At 44.5% G+C, this 23440-nt stretch overlaps 2 protein-coding genes and 2 non-coding genes across 4 annotated transcripts in view; 1 reads left to right on the top strand and 3 right to left on the bottom strand.

Moving 5' to 3' along the window:
• The window catches only part of srpk2 (SRSF protein kinase 2), a 21984-nt gene extending 9032 nt beyond the window's left edge, over nt 1-12952 (top strand). Inside the window, 16 exon segments of the mRNA XM_048180476.1 lie at nt 2833-2899; nt 2902-2995; nt 4767-4875; nt 5478-5565; nt 5678-5765; nt 5844-5950; nt 6238-6403; nt 6494-6519; nt 6929-7196; nt 7841-8617; nt 8696-8799; nt 8886-8993; nt 9067-9136; nt 9880-9972; nt 10377-10469; nt 11133-12952. Coding sequence (XP_048036433.1) covers nt 2833-2899; nt 2902-2995; nt 4767-4875; nt 5478-5565; nt 5678-5765; nt 5844-5950; nt 6238-6403; nt 6494-6519; nt 6929-7196; nt 7841-8617; nt 8696-8799; nt 8886-8993; nt 9067-9136; nt 9880-9972; nt 10377-10469; nt 11133-11317 — 2443 coding nt within the window. The 3' untranslated portion in view covers nt 11318-12952.
• A 6712-nt stretch (nt 12953-19664) lies between these two features.
• On the bottom strand, nt 19665-22462 carry zgc:114188 (40S ribosomal protein S17-like). Its single transcript, XM_048180489.1, has 5 exons — nt 22324-22462; nt 21796-21947; nt 21467-21572; nt 20273-20338; nt 19665-19784 (listed from the first exon to the last, which is right to left on the bottom strand). Exons 1-5 carry the CDS (start codon nt 22324-22326, stop codon nt 19707-19709), a joined length of 405 nt encoding a protein of 134 aa, XP_048036446.1. The 5' UTR covers nt 22327-22462; the 3' UTR covers nt 19665-19706.
• Nucleotides 20063-20185, bottom strand: LOC125261907. Its single transcript, XR_007183464.1, has one exon. It is a non-coding gene; the product is annotated as a small nucleolar RNA SNORA71 (small nucleolar RNA).
• LOC125261908 lies at nt 21319-21441 on the bottom strand. Its single transcript, XR_007183465.1, has one exon. It is a non-coding gene; the product is annotated as a small nucleolar RNA SNORA71 (small nucleolar RNA).
• Nucleotides 22463-23440: the final 978 nt, after the last annotated feature.

Genomic DNA, 23440 nt, shown 5'->3' with positions numbered 1-23440 from the left:
CCACAGGGATCTCAGAGATGTTTGCCTTCCCTAAATGATGTGAATCTTGAACCTGCAAAAGTTTTCAGAGGTCATTTGAGCAAATATGAGTGTCCTCTACAGTAGACCCATGTGACTCAGAGGCATAATGTAGGACAGGACGGGCAAACGCTTCTCCAAAAGGATCTGTCTGAAACCAACAGGTTATGGAGAACTGACCCATCAAGCAGTCGAGTGGCCTTGGATAATGAGGTGTGAAGCAGGCTGTGTTAGTCGGGACAGTCTAGAGAGTTCTGTGTCGATGTGCCGATTTGTTGAGGAGCAGAGAGACGTCATCATGACAGATCTGTCTGGGAACAGAAGACCCGAGTGCCACAGACGGGTTAGTAGCGTAGTCACATGATGTGGGTCGTACACAACAACCATGTTTGTGTTGTTTACTCAACTGCTCAGACCTGCTGACGAGGTTCATCTGACTGACACTGATCTCTGCTTCAGTTTCTGATGAGTGTCTCTCAGTCAAACTTTGTCTCATCCAGGAACACAGTCACTGTAGCGGCCCGTTATATTGTGAACATGCCTTTGTTTTTGAGGCAAAGTTAGCCAGTCTGACCAGAGCTTTCCAGATGTGACACACGTCAGGCGGTCAGTGAACGGACTGTGGTCAGCTGTTTGACGCTCACACTCGGGCTAGATGTCCGGTGTTTATGCCAACAGTTAATGTAACACTAACAATGTGATCATATTCAGTCAGTCAGCACTAGAGACCGTTTTCAGTCCAGCATAACACTAAATCTTCCAACAAAATCTGAGATGATTTCAGAAAGCATACCTTCATAGCAGGAGTGTCCAGTCCCGCTCCGGCAGAGTTCAGATCCGAATCCAGTTAAACACCTGAACGGCTGATCAAGCTCTCTCTCTCCAGACTCCTCCAGCAGGTGTTGAGGTGAGCGGGAGCTGGACTGAGTTTGGACACCCTGCTTGTTTTTTCTGGTTTTGTTGTTCCCAGTGTAGGCCACAGATGTCCGGAGTGATCACCTGGATCAGGAAGATCACTAATAACTGTGTGTGTTTTAGTACAGCAGTGTGAACCGTGACTATATGAGAGTCATCAGTCTTCTGAATCAACTTTCTGTCTCTCTGACGGCTGTTCGTCTCGTGTCATGTGATCCCCGTTAGTGGAAATGACACCAGCTCACAAAGGCAGTCCTGACAGGTGTGTGTGTGTGTGAGAGAGTGTGTTGTGTGCATGAATGTGTGTGTACTTGTACAGCTGTCTTTGTGAGGACCGGTTTGAGTTTGAGACCAGCGGCGTGAGGACCAAGAGAGTAAAATGAGGACACTTTGTCCAGTCCTCTCTTTCTGCGAGCCTTTTAAAGGCCTGTTTGAGGGTCAAGACTTGGTTTTAGGGATCAGGTTATAATTGGGTGAAGGGTCAGTTTAGGGTTAGGGTGTGTGTGTGTGTGCTTGTTTTTGTGATTTATGAGGACACAAATGTGTATAATGACATGGGTATTACACTGGTATTACGACTAAACATGTTTTATGAGGACATTTCATGAGTCCTCATATTTAAAATAGCTTTAAAAACACACTAAACAATGTTTTATTAAAAATGTAAAAATGCAGACAGTTTCCTGTGATGGGTTAGGGGTAGTGTAGGGGGGGAGAATGTACAGTTTGTACAGTATAAAAACCATTACGCCTATGGAGAGTCCTCACTAAGATAGTGAACCTGTGTGTGTGTGTGTGTGCGTGTGCGTGTGCGTGTGCGTGTGCGCGTGCGCGTGTGCGTGTGCGTGTGCGTGTGTGTGTGTGTGTGCGTGTGCGTGTGTGTGTGTGTGTGTGTGTGTTACTGTCAGTCAGTTTGTTAGTTGTTTTTCTGCAGGTATCGATACACCAATAGGGTTACGGTTAGGGTTACTACCCCTCTTGTTTATTAAAATATATAATGAACTAGAAGTATTTCTTGTAATAGTTGTCAATGATTAAGGGTGTTTTCACACATTTCAGAGGCTCTTTTAAAGAGGATTCAAGTGTGAAAACAGCTTACTTGAACTCTTCAGTGAGGATTTTTGACCTTTATTGCAGTTAGGATCATTTCGGAGTGAATCGCTGGTGTTTCCTCATCAGTTAGATTGATGTCTGTGCTATCTAGACATCAGCGTCTGCCGCTGGAAAACATCTACTGCTGAGATGATTGTGTGTGAGTGTGATTTCTTGACTGCGTGTGAGTTGGTCATGAGATTCCTGGCGTCGCTGTCGTTCCCTGAGCGCTCCGGATAGAGTCAGTCAGACAGAGGACGTTCAGCAGATATCCTCCATCAGTATGGATCGCAGTTACTCTCGTTCCAGCAGGACGTTTGGTTTAGCGCTCAGTGCACTGCGATTACGACATCGAGCCAGGCACAGGTAATGTGTGTGTGTGTGTGTGTGTGTGATGAGATGTAACCACAGCTCACCTGAGCCAATCAGATGTACTCAGACACATGACTACTCTGCATATTGAAGTCTTAAAGGTACAGTACTAAAAACAGCCTGTTTAAGACTGAAATCTCTCAGTGTGTCTGTGTTTTGTGGACTCGTTCGACACACGATGGTCAGAATGTGACGCCCCGCCTGTGAATGTGTTTGAGGGGTGTGAATGGAGACTCTGAACTAAATTTGTTCCTCTTTAGCTGAGTGAACGTTAATGTCTGCATGTGTTTTACTCTTAAAGAATGAATTTTATGTCAAGCTGGATTCTAGATTCGTGTCTGTAGTTTCTATGGCAACAGGATGAAGGTGTTCTGTGCGCTTTGAGACGGGGTCTGACCGCTGTGTGTGTGTGTGTGTGTGTGTGTGTTTCTGTAGGCCCGACACACAGAAGGTTCCATCCACTCCTCCTCCTCCTCCTCCTCCTCCTCCTCCTCCTCCACCACCCCCCCACCCGAGCCCGTGGCCCCGCCGGAGCCGGAGGAGGAGATTCTGGGCTCTGATGATGAAGAGCAGGAGGATCCGGCCGACTACTGCAAAGGTAATACACACATCTCCGTCTGTCCGTCAGGAGAGTCTCCGCAGAGACTGACACTGACGCGATTTATGCCTCATTATGGGCAGGGATATATGTATTTGAAATATGAAATGCTACTTTGTATTTTGTATTTCAAAGTTTTTAAAATCCCCAAATGTAATTTGTATTTAAATACACACATAAGATCCAGTCAACCTCTTTATTAGGCTGCTGATTTCCTGTATCGACTCGTTCAGACCCCGAACGCTCATGCAGTGAGCTGCAGCCGTACGCCTCCATGTAGGAATGGGTGAGCGAATTATCTGCGTTAATAAGATGACGATGTCATGGTCGATTCTGCTTGTTGATTACGATCATTCAGATTTGACTTCAGTTATCATGAAGGAATAAAAGAGCGCTGGCACAGGGAAAACAGTGTTGGCCATGTGTTGAAACTGATAGTTCATCTGTTGCTGGTCAAAAGTGTTTACAGTTTGCTAGGACTGGGTGATACGATATAAGCTATATCATGGCAATGATATAAAGTGTGAATGGATTTTTTATGTTGTTTATATATCACGGTATGCAAATATATCCGTGCAGCTTTTAGTGGGCAGGAGTTATTGACACGTTAGAGCGATAAAGAAACCTGAACGAATGATTAATAGGGACATACTTAATGACTAAATGAGTTTTTAAAGGGGACCAGTTCTGCCCCTCTTTACAGGATGCAGAAAGTGTCCCCAGAATGTGTCTGTGAAGTTTCAGCTCAAAATACATCAGTCATGACGTAAATGGCCATTTTTTAGTGGAAGGAAAACTGTTTTCATGCTTGTGTCTTTAAATGCAAATGAGCTGCTGCTCCCCGCCCACTTTCCAGAAGTTAAAATTTACGTTACATTTTTTGCTGAGGCATCTAAACTGGTATTGAGAATTATGAAATTTGACTGTTATCTAAAATTTTGGTATCGTAACAATCTTATTTCCAGAAAAAAATCATGATATATATTGTTACTGTGAAAATTACTTATATCTTGATTTTGGTTATTCGCCCATCCCTACAGTTTTACACATGATTTATTTAGCAGTGTTCACCAAGAGTAATAGGCTGCAGTGTCACCTGATCAGAAACAGAAATGGTGCACAGACAAAAGCAGTCTTTTTGAACAGCTGGTGGTTCAGTAGGTGAAATGAAGCAGTTCTACGCACCAAAATGTTCTTCGCATTCAGAACAGATGCAGATTTCAGCCCAACAGTGATGCGTCGCTGAATTTCAATTTCACACGTATTTTCAAAAAAATAAAAAATCTGTATTTGTATTTAAATACTTTTTTTTTTTCACACTTTTATTTGATAAATTCCAACCGAGGTATAATATTTTTATTTTAAATACATTTTCATGCTTTTATGTCCATCTCTGGTTATTCGCAGGTGTACGAGTTTCCAGCCTCAAGTTGTTTTTCTGTCATCACTGAACGTGAAATGTTGCGAGTGTTAAATAAGTTATTTTTGGGGTGTAGATATAGTTCTCATTTGTCATCATCTCTGCGTGAGCGGTAATGTAGTTATGGTGGTATAGAGACAGTGTGAAAGAAACCTGTGCTGGAAAAGGTGGGACCAACTCAGCCGACTGAATCATGTGTCAAAACAGACTCTTAATAACCGTAAGTGCTGTTTGAGGACACCAGCCGTACAGTTGAGCTCTTCTTTACTTCAAGCTGAAGAAACATTAGCCGAATTCTCCCGTTTCTGCATGTAGCATCAGTGGACTGTATCGTCTTTCTCTGTGCCGCAGGAGGATACCATCCCGTCAAGATAGGGGACCTTTTCAACGGCAGATACCATGTGATCCGGAAGCTGGGCTGGGGTCACTTCTCCACCGTCTGGCTGTGCTGGGATATTCAGTGAGTAACGCCGGACTTTAAATACACAAAGTCGTGCACTCCTGTTACTTATGAACGGGAGAAAGTGCAACGCTCAATATGGCGGAATAAATCCCGCCTTCTAAATAAAAGAGCCAATCATTGATTGGTAAAGACATCGCATCACTGCGATCAGTCATGTTCACGTGTGCTTATGACGTCACATGTGCATTGGCTGGACCAACCTGAAAAACAAGCTTTTTAACGCTATTTGAGAACCAACATATTTGATACCGTTGTCAAATTTCATTGGTGATTTTAAATATGAAGCTTGGTGAACATCTTTGGAGAATTTGACATTTCCCTGTTCAAAGAGATACGAGCTGCACTCACATGACCGAAACTGCCGAGAGGCGCTTCAAAGATGGCCGCCGAGTCAAATGACTTCCCTTAAAGGGACTTTGGTAACACGTCACCAGTGCTGCCAATGCTGTGTGTGTGTGTGTGTGTGTGTGTGTGTGTGTGTGTGTGTGTGTGTGTGTGTGTCTGTGTGTGTCTGTGTGTGTCTGTGTGTGTATGTGTGTGTGTGTGTGTGTGTGTGTGTGTGTGTGTGAGTAAAACCCGTGTTTGTGTGTGTTTATCAGAGCAAAGCGTTTTGTTGCGATGAAGGTCGTGAAGAGCGCACAGCACTACACAGAGACGGCACTGGATGAAATTAAATTACTCAGATGTGTGAGTATCTACTACTACACACACACATACACACGCACACGGATGTGACATGATCACTGGATTCAGACATTTCCTTCCTTCACACACCTGTCTCTCTCTCTCTCTCTCTCAGGTGCGTGAGACGGATCCTGATGATCCTAATAAGGACATGGTTGTTCAACTCATAGACGACTTCAAGATCTCAGGGGTGAACGGGATTCGTATCCTCACAGTCTGTGTGTGTGTGCTGTCTTCAGATGTGTGTGTCAGTCGTGGTTTTCTTTAACTCTGGTTCTCAGATGTGTGTATGGTGTTTGAAGTTCTCGGTCATCATTTGCTCAAGTGGATCATCAAGTCTAATTATCAGGGTTTGCCGTTACCCTGCGTCAAGAGCATCATCAGACAGGTAATCACTCACACTTCCCTCACTGACACAAACTAACCCAAAATCGAGTGAAAGTACTTCATGAAACAACAGAATCAGAATGTATTTGATGCTTCATATTCAGCTGGGTGGAGATTTAAGTTTGAGCCAATAAGGTTTCACTGTGGGCGGAGCTACGAGAACATCAGAAACGAACGCAAGTGACAGACTATGTCTTGTGTGTCGCAGTCTGGGCAGTTAGGACGGTTACTTGGGTTAGCATTATGGACTTCAGTCAGGTGATCTGACGTGTCTGTGGTGTTGGTCAGGTTCTGCAGGGGCTGGATTACCTTCACAGCAAGTGTAAGATCATCCACACGGACATCAAGCCGGAGAACATCCTCATGTGTGTGGACGACGCCTTCGTGCGCAGGATGGCGGTCGAGGCCACGGAGTGGCAGAAAGCAGGAGCGCCGCCGCCGTCAGGATCCGCTGGTATTCCTCTGTTTCCTCCCTGATTTCTGTCATCTGTACAAACATGATGAATGTGACCTTCTGACTCTGTGTATCTGTGTTTGTTTGCAGTCAGCACGGCTCCTCAACTCAAACAGGTCAGTGACGAACTGCTGTACACACACACACACACACACAGCTGTTTCACATCAGACTGCAGTTTGTGTGTAGTTGTACATATTACATACAGGAACATTTACTAAAGAAACCTTTAGTCACACTGACTACTCAACTTCATTTTTTGTAGTCTGAACCGCATGTAACAAACACATGAAATCCAGTTTTTATAAAACTGAACCAAGTCACATGGCAATGTGAATTTTTATAATTAAAAGAGCATGTCATGTTGGCGGCAGTGTTACACTGAGTGACCAGCTGTTCCGTCACTGTAGGAAGTGTAGTGGATGTGTTGATATTGACTGACTGATCATGTGCTGAAAGAGAGGGCCGTCTCTGGTGGAAGTGTGTTTGTTTGAGCTGTTTTCTGTGGTTTGGCGCCTCCTACAGGTGGGGAAGATCTCCAAAAACAAAAAGAAGAAGCTGAAGAAGAAGCAGAAGCGGCAGGCGGAGCTTCTGGAGAGACGTATGCTGGAGATCGAAGCTCTGGAGCGAGAGGCGGAGAAACAGAGAGCGGGTGGAGCCTCAAACTCCGCCCACAGCCCCACCCTGGTGCTGGTGGACAGCGAGGAAGACGAAGAGGATGATGAAGATGCTGATGAGGACGAGGAGGCCGAGGGAGAGAAGGAGCGGCCCGTCAGACTCACCAACCACACATGTGAGTGACCGTCTGCCTGCTCACTTCTGCTGGTGAACAGAACAACCTTTAACCTTCAATATATCATCAATGATCAGTCACAGCTCACATGACATGTGCTTGAACCAGGATCAGTTCTTTTTGAACTATTTATTACTGTTCATTATTTGACAAAGGAACAAAAGAGTAGATTCACATCTCACATACATACAGTACATGTACAGTATATGGATGGATACATACCTTCCTGTTAATAAATACAGGGAAGTAACATGAACGAACATGATGAAGGCCATTTGGAGCTTCATCAGGATGTAGCAGTAGCTTATAAAGGATGTGGGAACTAACCTGGTAAAAACTGCTGCAGTTTGTGAAATTCGTGCTTCACAAGAGGACGCCTCGCTTCGTCATCGCATAATGTGAACATGTTCGTTGTGTTTGTTTGCTTGTTGAATCAAAGGCCTTCTGTACGTCTGTGTTGGTGGATGCAGTGTGAAGATGGTCTGATCTTCTATAATCAGATCTTCTGAATCTGTTTCTGAATTCATTTCTTCATTGTCTGACCGATGGCCTATCAGATCTGCTGCTGCTGTAGTTCTTCACAATAATGAAGACATAAAGTTTGATTGTGTGTGTTTGTGAGCTGATGTCTCTGTGTCTCTCAGGTGCAGAACCGGATCAGGATCAGCAGGACATTGAGGAGAATGAGGAAGATGGTGACGTCCTGTCCGCTCCCGACTGTCCCGCTGAAGAAGAGTCACGCACACACACTCCACCCGGACAGCAGGAGGAGCAGGAAAACTCAGGAGAACATGAAGAGCGGGATGGAAATGAAGATGTGAGAGAGGAAGGGGAGGATAAAGCAGAGGAAGAGGAAAGGGAAGCCACGCCCTCACAGAGCGCCAGGGACGAGCCGGAGACGCACGAGTGTCCGAACGAGGAAGAAACAGATGCACCGAAAGAGACGGCAGAGAGACAAGAGGATGAAGAAGAGGATGAGGATGAGGATGAAGATTATGACGATGATGATGATGATGATGATGAGGAGGAGGATGAGGATGAGGAGGAGGAGGCAGACGATGAAGGCCAAGAGCACAATGACACCTCTAAAACCAACGGTCACGTGATCATGGGTACGCAGGAGCATCTGTCGCCGCCGGCTCCCAGCGTGCCGCTGTCCTCGCCGCTCCTCTGCCCCCTGGTGGAATCGGAGATCAGCACGACCGACCGCGAGACTTCCGACGCCTCCTACGAACTTTACAACGGAGAAATGGCCGGACTCACCAACGGAGCGCGGCACCGCGGCACCACACCGCGCTTCCCCGAGCTGCCGCTGGATCCCGCGCCGCCCGACGGCGTGCCAGACGAGGCCCAGGCTCTCAGCACAAACAGCGACCGCAGCCGAACGGTGTCGTCGTCCAGCACCGGAGACACGCCCAAAGGTCAGACGCACTTCACACACACTGACACCACTGCTGTATGATGATGAAGGCTGATAAACACTCTGTCTGTCTGTCCAGCGACGAGGCTCCGAGCCGCCGATCTGCTGGTGAATCCTCTGGATCCGCGGAATGCAGACGTTCTGAGAGTCAAAATCGCTGATCTGGGCAATGCATGCTGGGTGGTAAGACACCGGAAATGTCCATATGATTGTGAATAGGTGAGCTGTGTGCAAATCCTTGTAGATGTGACGTGCGGTTGCATTTCCAGCACAAACACTTCACTGAGGACATCCAGACGCGGCAGTACCGCTCTATCGAGGTTCTGATCGGCGCGGGATACAGCACACCGGCCGACATATGGAGCACGGCCTGCATGGTGAGCGCCGGCCTGCTGTCAGCTGCCTTCATGTCTGTCGTTCAGAGCGCTTCATCTCTTCTGTCGTCCGCAGGCGTTCGAGTTGGCCACCGGAGACTATCTGTTCGAGCCGCACTCGGGGGAAGACTACTCTCGTGATGAAGGTACGTTCAGCCTGCAGATGTGTGCGCTGCTCAGCAGATGTTCAGGATGGAGTTCAGTTCACACCGCTGCTGACCCCTCCTCTGATGACAGAATCTGATTCTGTGACCACTGCGAGCTCTTCCATCATCTCCACTCCTTTGATTGTTTAAAAATGGATTAAAATTGCAAAATATGTACCGGACAGTCAGACGGTCATTATCTTAAAATTAACGGCATCCCTGACGAGGCCAGAAGAGACCAGCTGACTGGACATTATCACATGACCACTTAATGAATAAATCAATCCATGTGAAGGAAGAGAGTGTGAAACATGAATCTAACACTGAAACAATCAGTTATACAGTTTAGGGTCTCTGGACCACAGAATGACACCAGTGACCAATCACAATCAAGCATTACACAGAGACGGTGATCCGCTGTTACTTCAGCCACTTTCTGAAGTACACATGATGAGGTCATGTGACAGGTGTGCGGTACACTAGTATTCCATTCTGAACACCTGACTCTGTCACTCGCTCTGGACTCTGTTGATCTTCTCTCTGTCCTTCACTGTCACTCAGGACGAAGTTTAAATCCCAGCGTAACCGTTAGCATTGATGTCAGAACGTGTTTAGAGTGTTTCTAGCTGATACTAAACTCCCGGCTCTTCCGCTTTCTCCCTTCTGGTCTCTTCCTCTCTAATTTCCCGCCACGCTTCCCTCCTTCCCTCCTTCCCTCCTCTTCCTCTTTCTCTCTCCTGTAGATCATATAGCTCACATCATAGAGCTTCTTGGCTGCATTCCTCGACACTTTGCTCTTTCTGGAAAATATTCCCGGGAGTTCTTCAACCGGAGAGGTAGTGTTAGACTCAGAGGGAGTGACGGATCGAGCGTCCGCCGCACACACAGACAACACTGCGCTTATATGCCTTGATTTTAAAGAGTCATGAAATGCATTTTCCCATCTTTATGAGATGTTTTTGGAGGTTACATGTTCATTTTTCATCCACAAACAGCCAGAGCTGTGATTGGTGAACTTCAGTTAGTGTTAGTGTTATTGTAGAGTAACGTCTTATCTGTGCAGATATCAAGGATATCTGGATTTTCCATTTCATGACCCTTTAATGACAAACGGGTGTGTGAGCCGAACTGTGCTGGTGTGACCCAGACGTCAGTGTGTGTGTGACGGCAGACGCGTCCGTCCGTCCTCCTGCACCGCTGCATGAATAACTGATGTTGTGTGTGTGTGTTTGGTGGTCAGACCACATCGCTCTGATTATGGAGTTACTGGGAAAAATCCCCCGCAAGATCATCGCAGCAGGAAAATACAGCCGTGAGTTCTTCTCAAAGAAAGGTAACCGTAACTCTGCAGTGTGACGTCTCCTCCTTCAGGACCCTTTCATTTACACCTTCAAACCTGGGGGCGGGTCTTGCAGTAATAATGGGGCGTGTGTTGCAGTAATAATTGGGGCGTGTTTTACAGCAATAATGTGGGCGGGTCTTACAGTAATAATGGGGGCGTGTCTTGCAGTAATAATGGGGCGGGTCCTACAGTAATAATGTGGGTGTGTCTTTCAGTAATAATTGGGGTGTGTCTTGCAGTAATGGGGGCGGGTCTTTCAGTAATAATTGGGGCGTGTCTTGCAGTAATAATGGGGCGAGTCTTTCAGTAATATTTGGGGCGTGTCTTGCAGTAATGTGGGCGGGTCTTACAGTAATAATGTGGGTGTGTCTTTCAGTAATAATTGGGGTGTGTCTTGCAGTAATGGGGGCGAGTCTTTCAGTAATATTTGGGGCGTGTCTTGCAGTAATGGGGGCGGGTCTTTCAGTAATAATTGGGGCGTGTCTTGCAGTAATAATGTGGGCGGGTCTTACAGTAATAATGGGGGTGGGTCTTGCAGTAATGTGGGTGGGTCTTGCAATAATAATATGGGAGTGTCTTGTAGTAATAATGTGGGTGTGTCTTGCAGCAGTGTTAGTCCCTGCAGCAGCTGATCTAGTGCGTCTCTCTCTGCAGGTGAGCTGCGGCACATCACGAAACTCAAGCCCTGGTCTCTGTTCGACGTGCTGGTGGAAAAATACGGCTGGTCGGCCGAGGACGCCGGTCACTTCACGCACTTCCTGTTGCCCATGCTGGAGATGGTGCCAGAGAAACGAGCCTCCGCTTCAGAATGCCTCAACCACCCCTGGCTGAACTCGTAGCACTTTTGTCCTTCAGACTCATTGACGCCCCCCTGCGGCCCTGTCCTAAACTGCAGCCCACCGTCATTTGAGAGGAAGAACCAGAGACGAGGGGCTTCAGAGAGACGAGGGTGGGCTTCAACACACACACACACACACACACACACGCACACACGGGAGAAACAAGCCTGTCTTTACCTGAAGCTTCATTCACCGTCTTCCTCGACCTCATTCAACAGAATTTTACAGACTGAACACAGAAAGTGAGATCATTTCACTTTATCTGACAGATAAAAATTACTTTTATGTGATTCATTCTCATGACATTTTAAGGTGTTTAATTTTAAGAAACAGGACAGGGGGTTTTTGGTAAGGTTTAGAACTCGTGGAACTCAGTTTCTTCTCGAGGCCTTCAGTTAAACTCTAGTGAATGTCCTAGAAAAACAAACATTTATACAGATGAATTAATTGACAGATTAATATATGTGAGCAGTCAGTCTGTAATGTAACGGTTCGTCTCAGTGACTGAATTTGAGAGTTACTGTCACAACAGTGAATGTGTGTGTGTGTGAGAGTAACAGACTGCTAGTTGATGTTTCTGACATTCAGGAAGCCCACCTGAGACGCTCTGCATGAAGCCCCGCCTCCTTTCGCCCTACTGTCTAATCAGGTTCTGCAACGGAGCTGTTTACAAACCTCTCACACACACACACACACACACACACTGCCTCTGGAAAACATGAATCCAGAAAGAGATGCTTTGGTTTGTGGAGAGACGGATGGATGGACATTTCTGCGTTCACGCCGTTGAGTTCCTCGACTGGTTTTATGTTTTTATTCAGAGCTTTCAATCTCCCAGTTCCAACGACAACATTCCTGATTCTACAGCGGTGCATCTGCCGCACTTATGACTTTCTGCACTTTCTCTGGCAGGACGGGCGTCCCGTTTTAATGAGGCCGCACTTGTGTTTGTACGTTTTGTTCAGGGAAACTTACTGATGTACAGAGATCCATCAAACTGTCCAAAAACTCGCAACTGCTTGAGCGCAAGATAAACACACATCGCTGTTAGGAGACAAGCATCACGGTGGCGGTCGTCATGGAGACACGTATTACGGTGGCGGTCGTCATGGAGACGAGCATTATGGCAGCGGTCGTCATGGAGACGAGCATCATGGCGGCTGTTGTCATGGAGACTAGCATAATGGCTTCGGCCGTCATGGAGACGAGCTGACGCTGCTCTAAATACATCATCATCATCATCATCACAGTTAGTCCAGTTGCCTATTTTCGCAATAAAAGTAGATGGTGAAATATTTTTAAAAATATTTAAATTCATTTAAAAAGAAAAGAAGTTCTCTGATGTTGTGACAGTGACAGAGTTTAGTCGTAATAAGGTGATTGTGTTTTGTCTTTGTTTGTTTTTAATTGGTTCTCACTTCCTTCATGACATTGACTCGTGCTGCTCTGTGAGGATCATGTGACAGTCATGAACTTTCTTGGACGTTTTTGCAATAATAGTGATTATGATGATGAATTTTTGCACCGAAAGCCCCTGATGTGTCTCACGCAGCCATGCTGACTGTTCTTCCCAACGTCGACTACTGCGTCCCTTGTTTTTCATCGACAGATTTAATAAAATTGTAAATTATTGGATCACGTTGCCTGAACATTTCCACCATTCTTCTTCTGGTCTGATCTATATTTCAGATGGCATTCATATTTCACCTGTCAGGATTACTTGTTTTGAATCTGTTACGGTGCAGTAAAAGTACAGACTGCGTGGATGACGAAGGATGAGATGATGCAAGTCTGTTCGCTGAAATACATCATCATCATCATCATCATCATCATCTGACACTGTTTCCAATGAACGATGGTTTTGGATGCACTAACATTCATGTGTCATTCTCTGTAGTGCACTTTATCATACTTAAAATATTGAAATATTCCTTGACCTTTTTAATTGTGTGTCAGAGGTCATTGTGTAAAAGAGGAACTCTAGTAATACTAGTAATGCAGTGAAACGACCATCATCATCACCTGAACTCAAGCATCACAAACAGGAATTAATTCAGAAACCCTTCATTCAAAGGCACTTTTCAGTACAATCATGTTTAGTTATGAACTGTTGGTGTTCCAGGAGAAACCGCCTGAGCTTGATCTGTATTGAAAAGTGTGGCTTTTAATGAACTCCACCTGAGATAATGATGCTAACAAAGGTCATTAGCCCAGCAGATTCACAACAGAACAAGCTTTAGTAGTTTATAAGGTGAGGCCACAAGCTGACCCTCAAAAGGTCACATTTACTTAATATTTAGTCTGCTTGAGTCTGATTTATAAGATGACTGATGTGTTATGAAGCAGTGAACATCACATATTCATCATGGGTGAGTTTGAATCCACATGTGAATGATGATGATGATGATGATTCCAGCACTGATTTCATGCCTTTCCACAAGTCTGATTACTGTCAAATAGGTTATTTTAAAGAATTCAAATTTATATGCTGGATTTGACGTGTGCTGAAACTGCTCACTATGTCTTTGTGAATTTCTTCTCACCATTTTCTATGACATTTCATCTGCACTTTATGTCGGTAACCCTGCTGTGACAAATCAACTTTTACGAGTACAAACATTCCCCTGCCATCATTCCACAGTCGGTTATAACAACTGCATGTTTATTATGCAAAAATTAGAAAAATGTTTAAAATAGTCATTTTCTCACACAATGAAAAAACATTACAGAGGAAAGAGGACACTGACTGCGCGTCGACAGACAAGACGGAGCAGGTTACATAAAACTAAGTCTCAGCTTTCAAATTCTGTCAATTTTACTACAATATTCAAATAAATACCATTTTGGCGCTCTTTAATGTGGCATGACCAATCACTGTAGCGCCTCAGTTCAAGCGGCACGTGAACCGGTCTGTCCCTCCTTTGACAGCTACACAACTACCACTTTGATACTTCAGACAGTTCATAAAGAGATCATAAAACTAATCCATATGAATTGATTTAGTCCAAATTTTCTGAAGAGACTGGATCACTTTATTTGATGAACAGATTAAAGTTAGTCTCTTATTCACATATAAACATTGATCAGCGAACACACAGAACTTGCTTGACACGAGAACAAACCTCTTGCTGAAGAATGAACCTCATTGGTTCTTGAGGAAGCTCAAACGTGCTGCGTAACACGAGAATGAACCTCGTTGGTTCTTGCTGAAGCTCAAACGTGATGCGTAACACCAGAATGAACCTCATTGGTTCTTGCGGAAGCTCAAACGTGATGCGTAACACGAGAATTAACCTCATTGGTTCTTGCTGAAGCTCAAACGTGCTGCGTAACACCAGAATGAACCTCATTGGTTCTTGAGGAAGCTCAAACGTGATGCGTAACACCAGAATGAACCTCATTGGTTCTTGCGGAAGCTCAAACGTGATGCGTAACACGAGAATGAACCTCGTTGGTTCTTTCTGAAGAACAAACGTGCTGCGTAACATGACAATGAACGTCATTGGTTCTTGTGAAGCTCAAATGTGCTGCGTAACACGAGAATGAACCTCGTTGGTTCTCACTGAAGCTCAAACGTGCTGCGTAACATGAGAATGAACCTCGTTGGTTCTTGCTGAAGCTCAAACGTGCTGCGTAACATGAGAATGAACCTCGTTGGTTCTTTCTGAAGAACAAACGTGCTGCGTAACATGACAATGAACGTCATTGGTTCTTGTGAAGCTCAAACGTGCTGCGTAACACGAGAATGAACCTCGTTGGTTCTCACTGAAGCTCAAACGTGCTGCGTAACATGAGAATGAACCTCGTTGGTTCTTGCTGAAGCTCAAACGTGCTGCGTAACACGAGAATGAACCTCATTGGTTCTTGCTGAAGCTCAAACGTGATGCGTAACACGAGAATGAACCTCATTGGTTCTTGTGAAGCTCAAACGTGCTGCGTAACACGAGAATGAACCTCATTGGTTCTTGCTGAAGTTCAAACGTGCTGCGTAACACGAGAATGAACCTCATTGGTTCTTGCTGAAGTTCAAACGTGATGCGTAACACGAGAATGAACCTCGTTGGTTCTTTCTGAAGATCAAACGTGCTGCGTAACATGAGAATGAACGTCATTGGTTCTTGTGAAGCTCAAACGTGCTGCGTAACACCAGAATGAACCTCGTTGGTTCTCACTGAAGTTCAAACGTGCTGCGTAACACGAGAATGAACTTTGTTGGTTCTCGCTGAAGCTCAAACGTGCTGCGTAACACGAGAATGAACCTCATTGGTTCTTGCTGAAGCTCAAACGTGATGCGTAACACGAGAATGAACCTCGTTGGTTCTCACTGAAGTTCAAACGTGCTGCGTAACATGAGAATGAACGTCATTGGTTCTTGCTGAAGCTCAAACGTGCTGCGTAACACCAGAATGAACCTCGTTGGTTCTTGCGAAGCTCAAACATGCTGTGTAACACGAGAATGAACCTCATTGGTTCTTGCTGAAGTTCAAACGTGATGCGTAACACGAGAATGAACCTCGTTGGTTCCTGCTGAAGCTCAAACGTGCTGCGTAACATGAGAATGAACCTCATTGGTTCTTGTGAAGCTCAAATGTGCTGCGTAACACCAGAATGAACCTCGTTGGTTCTCCTGAAGATCAAACGTGTGCGTAACACGGAATGAACGTCTTGTTCTTGTGAAGCTCAAACGTGCTGTGTAACACCAGAATGAACCTCATTGGTTCTTGCGGAAGCTCAAACGTGATGCGTAACACGAGAATGAACCTCGTTGGTTCTTGCTGAAGCTCAAACGTGCTGCGTAACACCAGAATGAACCTCGTTGGTTCTTGCGAAGCTCAAACGTGATGCGTAACACGAGAATGAACCTCATTGGTTCTTGTGAAGCTCAAACGTGATGCGTAACACGAGAATGAACCTCGTTGGTTCTTTCTGAAGATCAAACGTGCTGCGTAACATGAGAATGAACGTCATTGGTTCTTGCTGAAGCTCAAACGTGCTGCGTAACACCAGAATGAACCTCGTTGGTTCTCACTGAAGCTCAAACGTGCTGCGTAACACCGAGAATGACCTCATTGGTTCTTGCTGAAGCTCAAACGTGATGCGTAACACCAGAATGAACCTCATTGGTTCTTGTGAAGCTCAAACGTGATGCGTAACACGAGAATGAACCTCATTGGTTCTCGCTGAAGTTCAAACGTGATGCGTAACACGAGAATGAACCTCATTGGTTCTCGCTGAAGCTCAAACGTGCTGCGTAACACCAGAATGAACCTCATTGGTTCTTGAGGAAGCTCAAACGTGCTGCGTAACACCAGAATGAACCTCATTGGTTCTTGCGGAAGCTCAAACGTGATGCGTAACACGAGAATGAACCTCGTTGGTTCCTGCTGAAGCTCAAACGTGCTGCGTAACATGAGAATGAACCTCATTGGTTCTTGTGAAGCTCAAATGTGCTGCGTAACACCAGAATGAACCTCGTTGTTCTCACTGAAGTCAAACGTGCTGCGTAACCAGAATGAACCTCGTTGGTTCTTTCTGAAGATCAAACTGCTGCGTAACACGAGAATGACCTCATTGGTTCTCGCTGAAGTTCAAACGTGCTGCGTAACACCAGAATGAACCTCATTGGTTCTTGCTGAAGCTCAAACGTGATGCGTAACACGAGAATGAACTTCATTGGTTCTTGCTGAAGATCAAACGTGCTGCGTAACATGAGAATGAACCTCATTGGTTCTTGTGAAGCTCAAACGTGATGCGTAACACGAGAATGAACCTCATTGGTTCTTGAAGAAGCTCAAACGTGCTGCGTAACACGAGAATGAACCTCATTGGTTCTGTGAAGCTCAAACGTGATGCGTAACACGAGAATGAACCTCATTGGTTCTCGCTGAAGTTCAAACGTGCTGCACAACATGAGAATGAACCTCATTGGTTCTCACTGAAGCTCAAACGTGCTGCGTAACACCAGAATGAACCTCATTGGTTCTTGCTGAAGCTCTAACGTGATGCGTAACACGAGAATGAACCTCATTGGTTCTTGTGAAGCTCAAACGTGATGCGTAACACGAGAATGAACCTCATTGGTTCTCACTGAAGATCAAACATGCTGCGTAACACGAGAATGAACCTCATTGGTTCTCGCTGAAGTTCAAACGTGCTGCACAACATGAGAATGAACCTCATTGGTTCTCACTGAAGCTCAAACGTGCTGCGTAACACGAGAATGAACCTCATTGGTTCTCGCTGAAGTTCAAACGTGATGCGTAACACGAGAATGAACCTCATTGGTTCTTGCTGAAGCTCAAACGTGATGCGTAACACGAGAATGAACCTCATTGGTTCTTGTGAAGCTCAAACGTGCTGCGTAACACGAGAATGAACCTCATTGGTTCTTCGCTGAAGCTCAAACGTGATGCGTAACACGAGAATGAACCTCATTGGTTCTTGTGAAGATCAAACGTGCTGCGTAACACGAGAATGAACTTCATTGGTTCTTGCTGAAGATCAAACGTGCTGCGTAACATGAGAATGAACCTCATTGGTTCTTGCATGTCAAGCAAACATGCTTGAGCTTCCGAGTTGATCAATGTTTATATGTGAATAAAAGCCTAAATTCAATCTGTTCATCATAAAAAGTGATTGAGTCTCTTCAGAAAATATGGACTAAATCACTCAATCCATATGGATTAGTTTTATGATCTCTTTATGTATGTTTTGAAGCATCACAGTAGTTGCGTAAGCTGTCAATGGAGGGACAGAAATTGCTCAGATTTCATCAAAAAGATGTTGATTTGTGTTCTGAAGATGAACAAAGGTCTTACGGGTGTGGACGACATGAGGGTGAGTAATTAATGACAGAATTTTCGTTTTTGGGTGAACTAACCCTCTAAGAGTCTAGGAGTGGATCATTAATTCTAGGATTATGTTTTTAGCATGACAGATGTTTGAGAACAGTTCTTTTAACCCTAACTGATGAAGTGTGTTGCTTTTCATTTCTTAAACAGCCATGTAGGAAGACACATCATGACCACATTGGGAGATGGAAATAAATGTTATTTTCTTCAAGAGGTGCATACATTTCTGTTCAAGATCTTGTACTGACAATGCAAGAGACTCTCTAAAGTCTCCTACAGCACATCCCAGAAACTTTCAATGAATTTAAGGTCTGGATTCAGAGGTGCCAATTCATGTGTGAAAATGATTCTTCAACCAATCTCACAGTTTGAGCCTGATGAATCTTGAGTTCATCCTGGAATATGGCCATGATGTGTCTTCCTACATGTTTAAGAAATGAAAAGCTACACACTCCATCAATTAGGGTAAGAAGTGTTCTCAAACATAAAAATGCTAGAAACATAATCACTGCATTAATGATCTAATACAGGCTCTCAAGCATTTGCCTTTTTAAATCCAAACAGATTTTTTTTCAGTGTAACATGTTAATGAGGAAAATGAACTCTAGAGAGGAGCACTGGCTGCCCTGCGTTATTACATTTCTGAAGAAAGATGTTTTGAGGTTTGACTTGACATTAAAATCGACTGGTCAGCACTGACCGTCCACTGCCCTGCGAACGATGTTTTCATTAAATGTCAAACTTTGAAAACAGAAATTAGATTCAGCATTTATAATTAACATAATAAAATGTTGCATTCTTTCCAAATATTGATGCTTTTACCAGGAAGTGGATAAATGGAATTTTAATATTTAAGTAAATATTATATTGCGTAACATTTTGGGCTGTCAGTCAATTCTATGCTGATTAATCTAATTACTTGTAATTAATCACATATCAGTATTTGCAGAAACAAAACAAAATGCCAGATAAATAATTCAAGGACGGTTGATTGCAGACAGAAGCTCTGAACCGACTGTAGATGTCAGTATTGTGTTTTGTTTCACTGACATACAGCAAGTGTTTGAGTTCATCAGTGATTCAGGCTCGTTTATTCACGCTTTCTCTGCTGTGAACTACATTCATTCACTCTAAATTGAGAAAACAATTCAAAACACAAACTCATTTTTATTTTAACTAGGTTACTTTTACAATTTCAAATTGTTCTTTTCTGCTTTTGCTCGAGCATGTTTTTGGCTCGGTGTGCATACGTTCACTTCAGTGTAATGAGTAGATTTCACCGCACACATTTCTACTGGGACTCACAAAAACAAAGTAAATGCACTTAAATGACACAAAACATGAATACCTCTGTCCTTTTTGAATAAACTGACCATCATTAGGCCCGACTAAAACATTTACAAACTCAAATGACATGTTCTGAGTTGCATGAAAGAAATCTGCATGAAACGGCCACACATTAACATGGAGAAATAAAGACTTGAGAACCGCAGCGCTGGATTTTCCCAGGGTTTTATTAAGAGATATATTACAAGTGTTCAGACTCCGCGCGGGGTCTTGAAGTTCATGCCGACGGGAGGTTGAGTCACCTGGAGATTCGACAGGCTGCCGAAATCCTGAGGAAAAAACAAAACCAGATCAGTGACATCACTGTTCAGAGCTGCAAGGTCAAGACCAACACTAAACCGGTCCAGATCCTCACCGGAGTGAAGCGCTTCAGGCCTGATAACACTGAGATACTGAATCAGACCTGACTGTGATCATGAGAGCGACGCCTACTGCAGGTTCAGCTGAACTACAGCGAACCGCACCGTTCAGACATGAAGAACAGCCTCTGAACTCACTAATCGCTCCCCGCAGCCCTAACCAGATCCAGACATGAACTCAACGGACATGTGAGAAAGATTCAGGGTTTGTCAGGAACACAATCCAGCAAACACGGGAAAGACTTTCAGTTGCTCTTCCTGTGCATCAATGACCTGGAGACGGACACTCCACAGTCACTTTCGAGACAGGGTCACATGGTCTAACGCAGGGAATCATGGGATATATCAGACGCTCCAGTCACTTTCGACACAGATGAAGTTTAATGAGTGATTCTCACCAGAAGCTTGAGCATCTCCTTGGTGTCGGTGTCGACCTCGATGATCTCCTGATCCAGAGCGGAAACCTGCGGAAAAACACAAGACCGTCAACATCAGACCGCATCATCATCTTCAGACCGCATCATCAGACCGCATCATCAGACCAGCCTATTCCAGAGCCGGCGCCGAGAGCAGAGCAGCAGAACTTAAATTCGTTCACATGAACCGTAGATTAATCTGAATCAGAGTTGGTCAGTATAGTTCTGCAGCAGGTTAATATCGTTAACTAAAACTATTAAAAACATTTATTTATCCGCTCAAGTCAAGTTGTGACGTAAGGAACGCCGCTTCCAGGTCCAAGCCTCGACTCGTTTCACTTGAGAATGCCATCGACGGCCGTTTATGAGCGCTATTTATTCATATTAAACATCAATCATTTTAAAAAGTTAAACATTTTAAATACTTACAGTCGACACAACAGTCTCGTGCTCACAGCGTCACAGACATTATTATTTTAACGATTTATAAGAGATGAATCATTGTCTGGCCATCTGGAATTTTGGTATGGAGATAAAGGTTATAATTATATATTTTTGTAGTATTACGTGTGTATATTAGCACCATTTGTTTTGGGATAGAGCGTTTGGACCAGGAAGCGCTGCCGTGTGATGTCAGACTTAACAACCGAATTGAGATAAAGCTGCAACATTAAAATACATAAATATTAGTTAAACCTGAATGGTAATATTTAAAATAAAGATAAAAAAAAACTAATATGAAAACTAAATATAGCAAAAGTATATAAACAAAAAACATTAATAAAACTAAAATAAACCTGATGGAGACTCAATCACTTCCATAATGAACTTAAACTGCTGCATTTTCACACTAATTTTGTACTTAAACTGAAAGTTCCTCTTCAATCTTGAGAACATCCGAGCGGATTACGACAGGTGTAACGACATCTTAATGCAGAGATTATGAGTTAATATTCATGGAGTCTCAGATTAAAGCAGGAAGCGTGTCCAGATTCAGTAGCTTGAGCTCATGCTAACGTTAACGTGATTGTGAGAAAGATTCAGGGTTTGTCAGGAACACAATCCAGCAAACACGGGAAAGACTTTCAGTCACTCTTCCTGTGCATCAATGACCTGGAGACGGACACTCCACAGTCACTTTCGAGACAGGGTCACATGATCTAGGGTCAGACGCACCTCAGGCACGTAGTTGTCCCTGCGCTCGCGCTCCTCCTCCTGCAGCTTGATGGAGATTCCCCTGACCGGCCCTCTCTGGATGCGCTTCATCAGGTGCGTCACGTACCTGCGGACGGACACACACACACGCGGTCAGACACACACACACACACACACACACACACACACACACACACACACGGTCAGACACACTCAGGACTGTTCGGACAGGAAGTGACATCAGCACAGTGATCTGAGTCACAGAATGAGTGGCGCTGGACCGTCATGACCTCTGACCCCACACATGTACGTGTGTACTGTGACAGTGACCCAGCATGCACTGCTCTCACCCGGCGATCTTGTTGCGCAGCTTCTTGCTGGGGATGATGGCGATCTCCTCGCACACGCGCTTGTTGGTGTGGAAGTCGTTGCCCAGCCGGGTGTAGTACTTCTCGATGATGACCCGAGCGGCCTTCTTCACCGTCTTGGTCCTGACTCGACCCTGCAGCACCACAGAAGAAGAACATCAGAAACACAGCAGCAGTGCATTCTGGGCCGACCAGAAACACACACACACACACACACACACAGCAGAACCTCTATCTGAACGGATCGGTTCCTCGAGATCTGATCACGTGTGAAGATTCACTCTCATTCTAGTGAAATAAACGCGCGCGCTGGCGTCAGTGTGAGCGCGACTGTGATCGCGCGCTTTAACGCGCTGTAATCTGCCGCACACACTCATCTGTCGCGTCATACTCACACACACACACACGCGTCAGTCTCTGCTTCACACCCGCGCGCTCGCGCTGATGGATCGAGCAGCACTGAAGGAGGATTACAGCAGATTCACGAGAGAGACTCGGTCAGATACCCACCATGATGATCCGGAGAGCGGAAGAGAAAGAAAGAGAGCCAGACCGGAACTGGAACCGACACCGCGGGCGCCGCAGCGCCACTCACTGCCCTCTAGCGGTGGAGGAGCGACACTGCAGCTCATCAGATGATTCAATGGAGCTCCCACCGAAATACCACAGTAAATCTCATTAGGTGCAGAATAACTTTGTTTTCTGATGTGGCAATAATAGATGTACTGATCTTTAGGTGTAATCACTAATCTTCTGTACTTTTGTGCAGAAATATCAGAATTGTGCACTTTAAACTATACATGTCATAAATCTGTTCTTTCATCTCTGGCCAGCTTCAGCAGTACGAGACGAAATACTGTCTTAAACTTTATATTTGAGCATTTAAAGGTGCCTGCTAAACTGACTGTGCTGTTTGTGTCTTAAAGGCATTAATGAAGACAGATGAGAAGTTTACAGCAGATCTGAGTTCAGCTCCTCTGATATACAGTAATATCTGTGTTTTATCATGTGATTTGAATATCTGAAGCTTCAGATCAAACCCTGTGTTCATATGGACTGGAGAAAAACTCAAAAGGCCCAGTTTCACAGACAGGGTTAGGCCTTAGTTCAATTAGGGCATTTAAGTGGCTTTTATAAACAAACACTAGAAAAACACTTTACTGGTGATCATCTTGAGACAAAACACTGACAAATTTAAGATATGGCAGCACAAGATGCTTTCAGTTAAAACAGCTCAAACATGCGTTTTAGTCTGACTACAGGGATGCAAACAGGTCAGGGGACAAGGTGAGAACATCGCATGGACATGCTTCACACAATGTTTTTTTTTTTTTAATATTTGCTTTGCATGCTCATTTTTAGTTACTTTAAGGGTTTTTTTAATTCATTTTTAATACCGTAAATGTCTTAAACTGTAATGCAGGATATTGAAGACAATATTGGCTGATTAGACAGTAACACTGAGCTAAACTGCAGTTTGCCCTCTCTCTCACCGTTTCCACATCTCAGACCTTAAATACGTAAAATATTCCCCTTTAAAGACATTCGTTTTTAAAGTAAGAGTAAAGGAAACAATGTACAGTACTTATTGAAACCAAGTACCTTGTAAGACCCCCCACCCCACAAA

This window comes from Megalobrama amblycephala, unplaced genomic scaffold, assembly GCF_018812025.1.
Source record: "Megalobrama amblycephala isolate DHTTF-2021 unplaced genomic scaffold, ASM1881202v1 scaffold522, whole genome shotgun sequence".
Classification (NCBI taxonomy): domain Eukaryota; kingdom Metazoa; phylum Chordata; class Actinopteri; order Cypriniformes; family Xenocyprididae; genus Megalobrama; species Megalobrama amblycephala.
This window is presented reverse-complemented; position numbering and strand designations above follow the sequence as displayed.

Coding starts and splice junctions, on each gene's coding strand:
- zgc:114188 (XM_048180489.1), bottom strand. Junction 21,573..21,795: donor CTGCGCAACAAGATCGCCGG/GTGAGAGCAGTG, acceptor GTCCGTCCGCAG/GTACGTGACGCACCTGATGA. Junction 20,339..21,466: donor GGGACAACTACGTGCCTGAG/GTGCGTCTGACC, acceptor GTTTTTCCGCAG/GTTTCCGCTCTGGATCAGGA.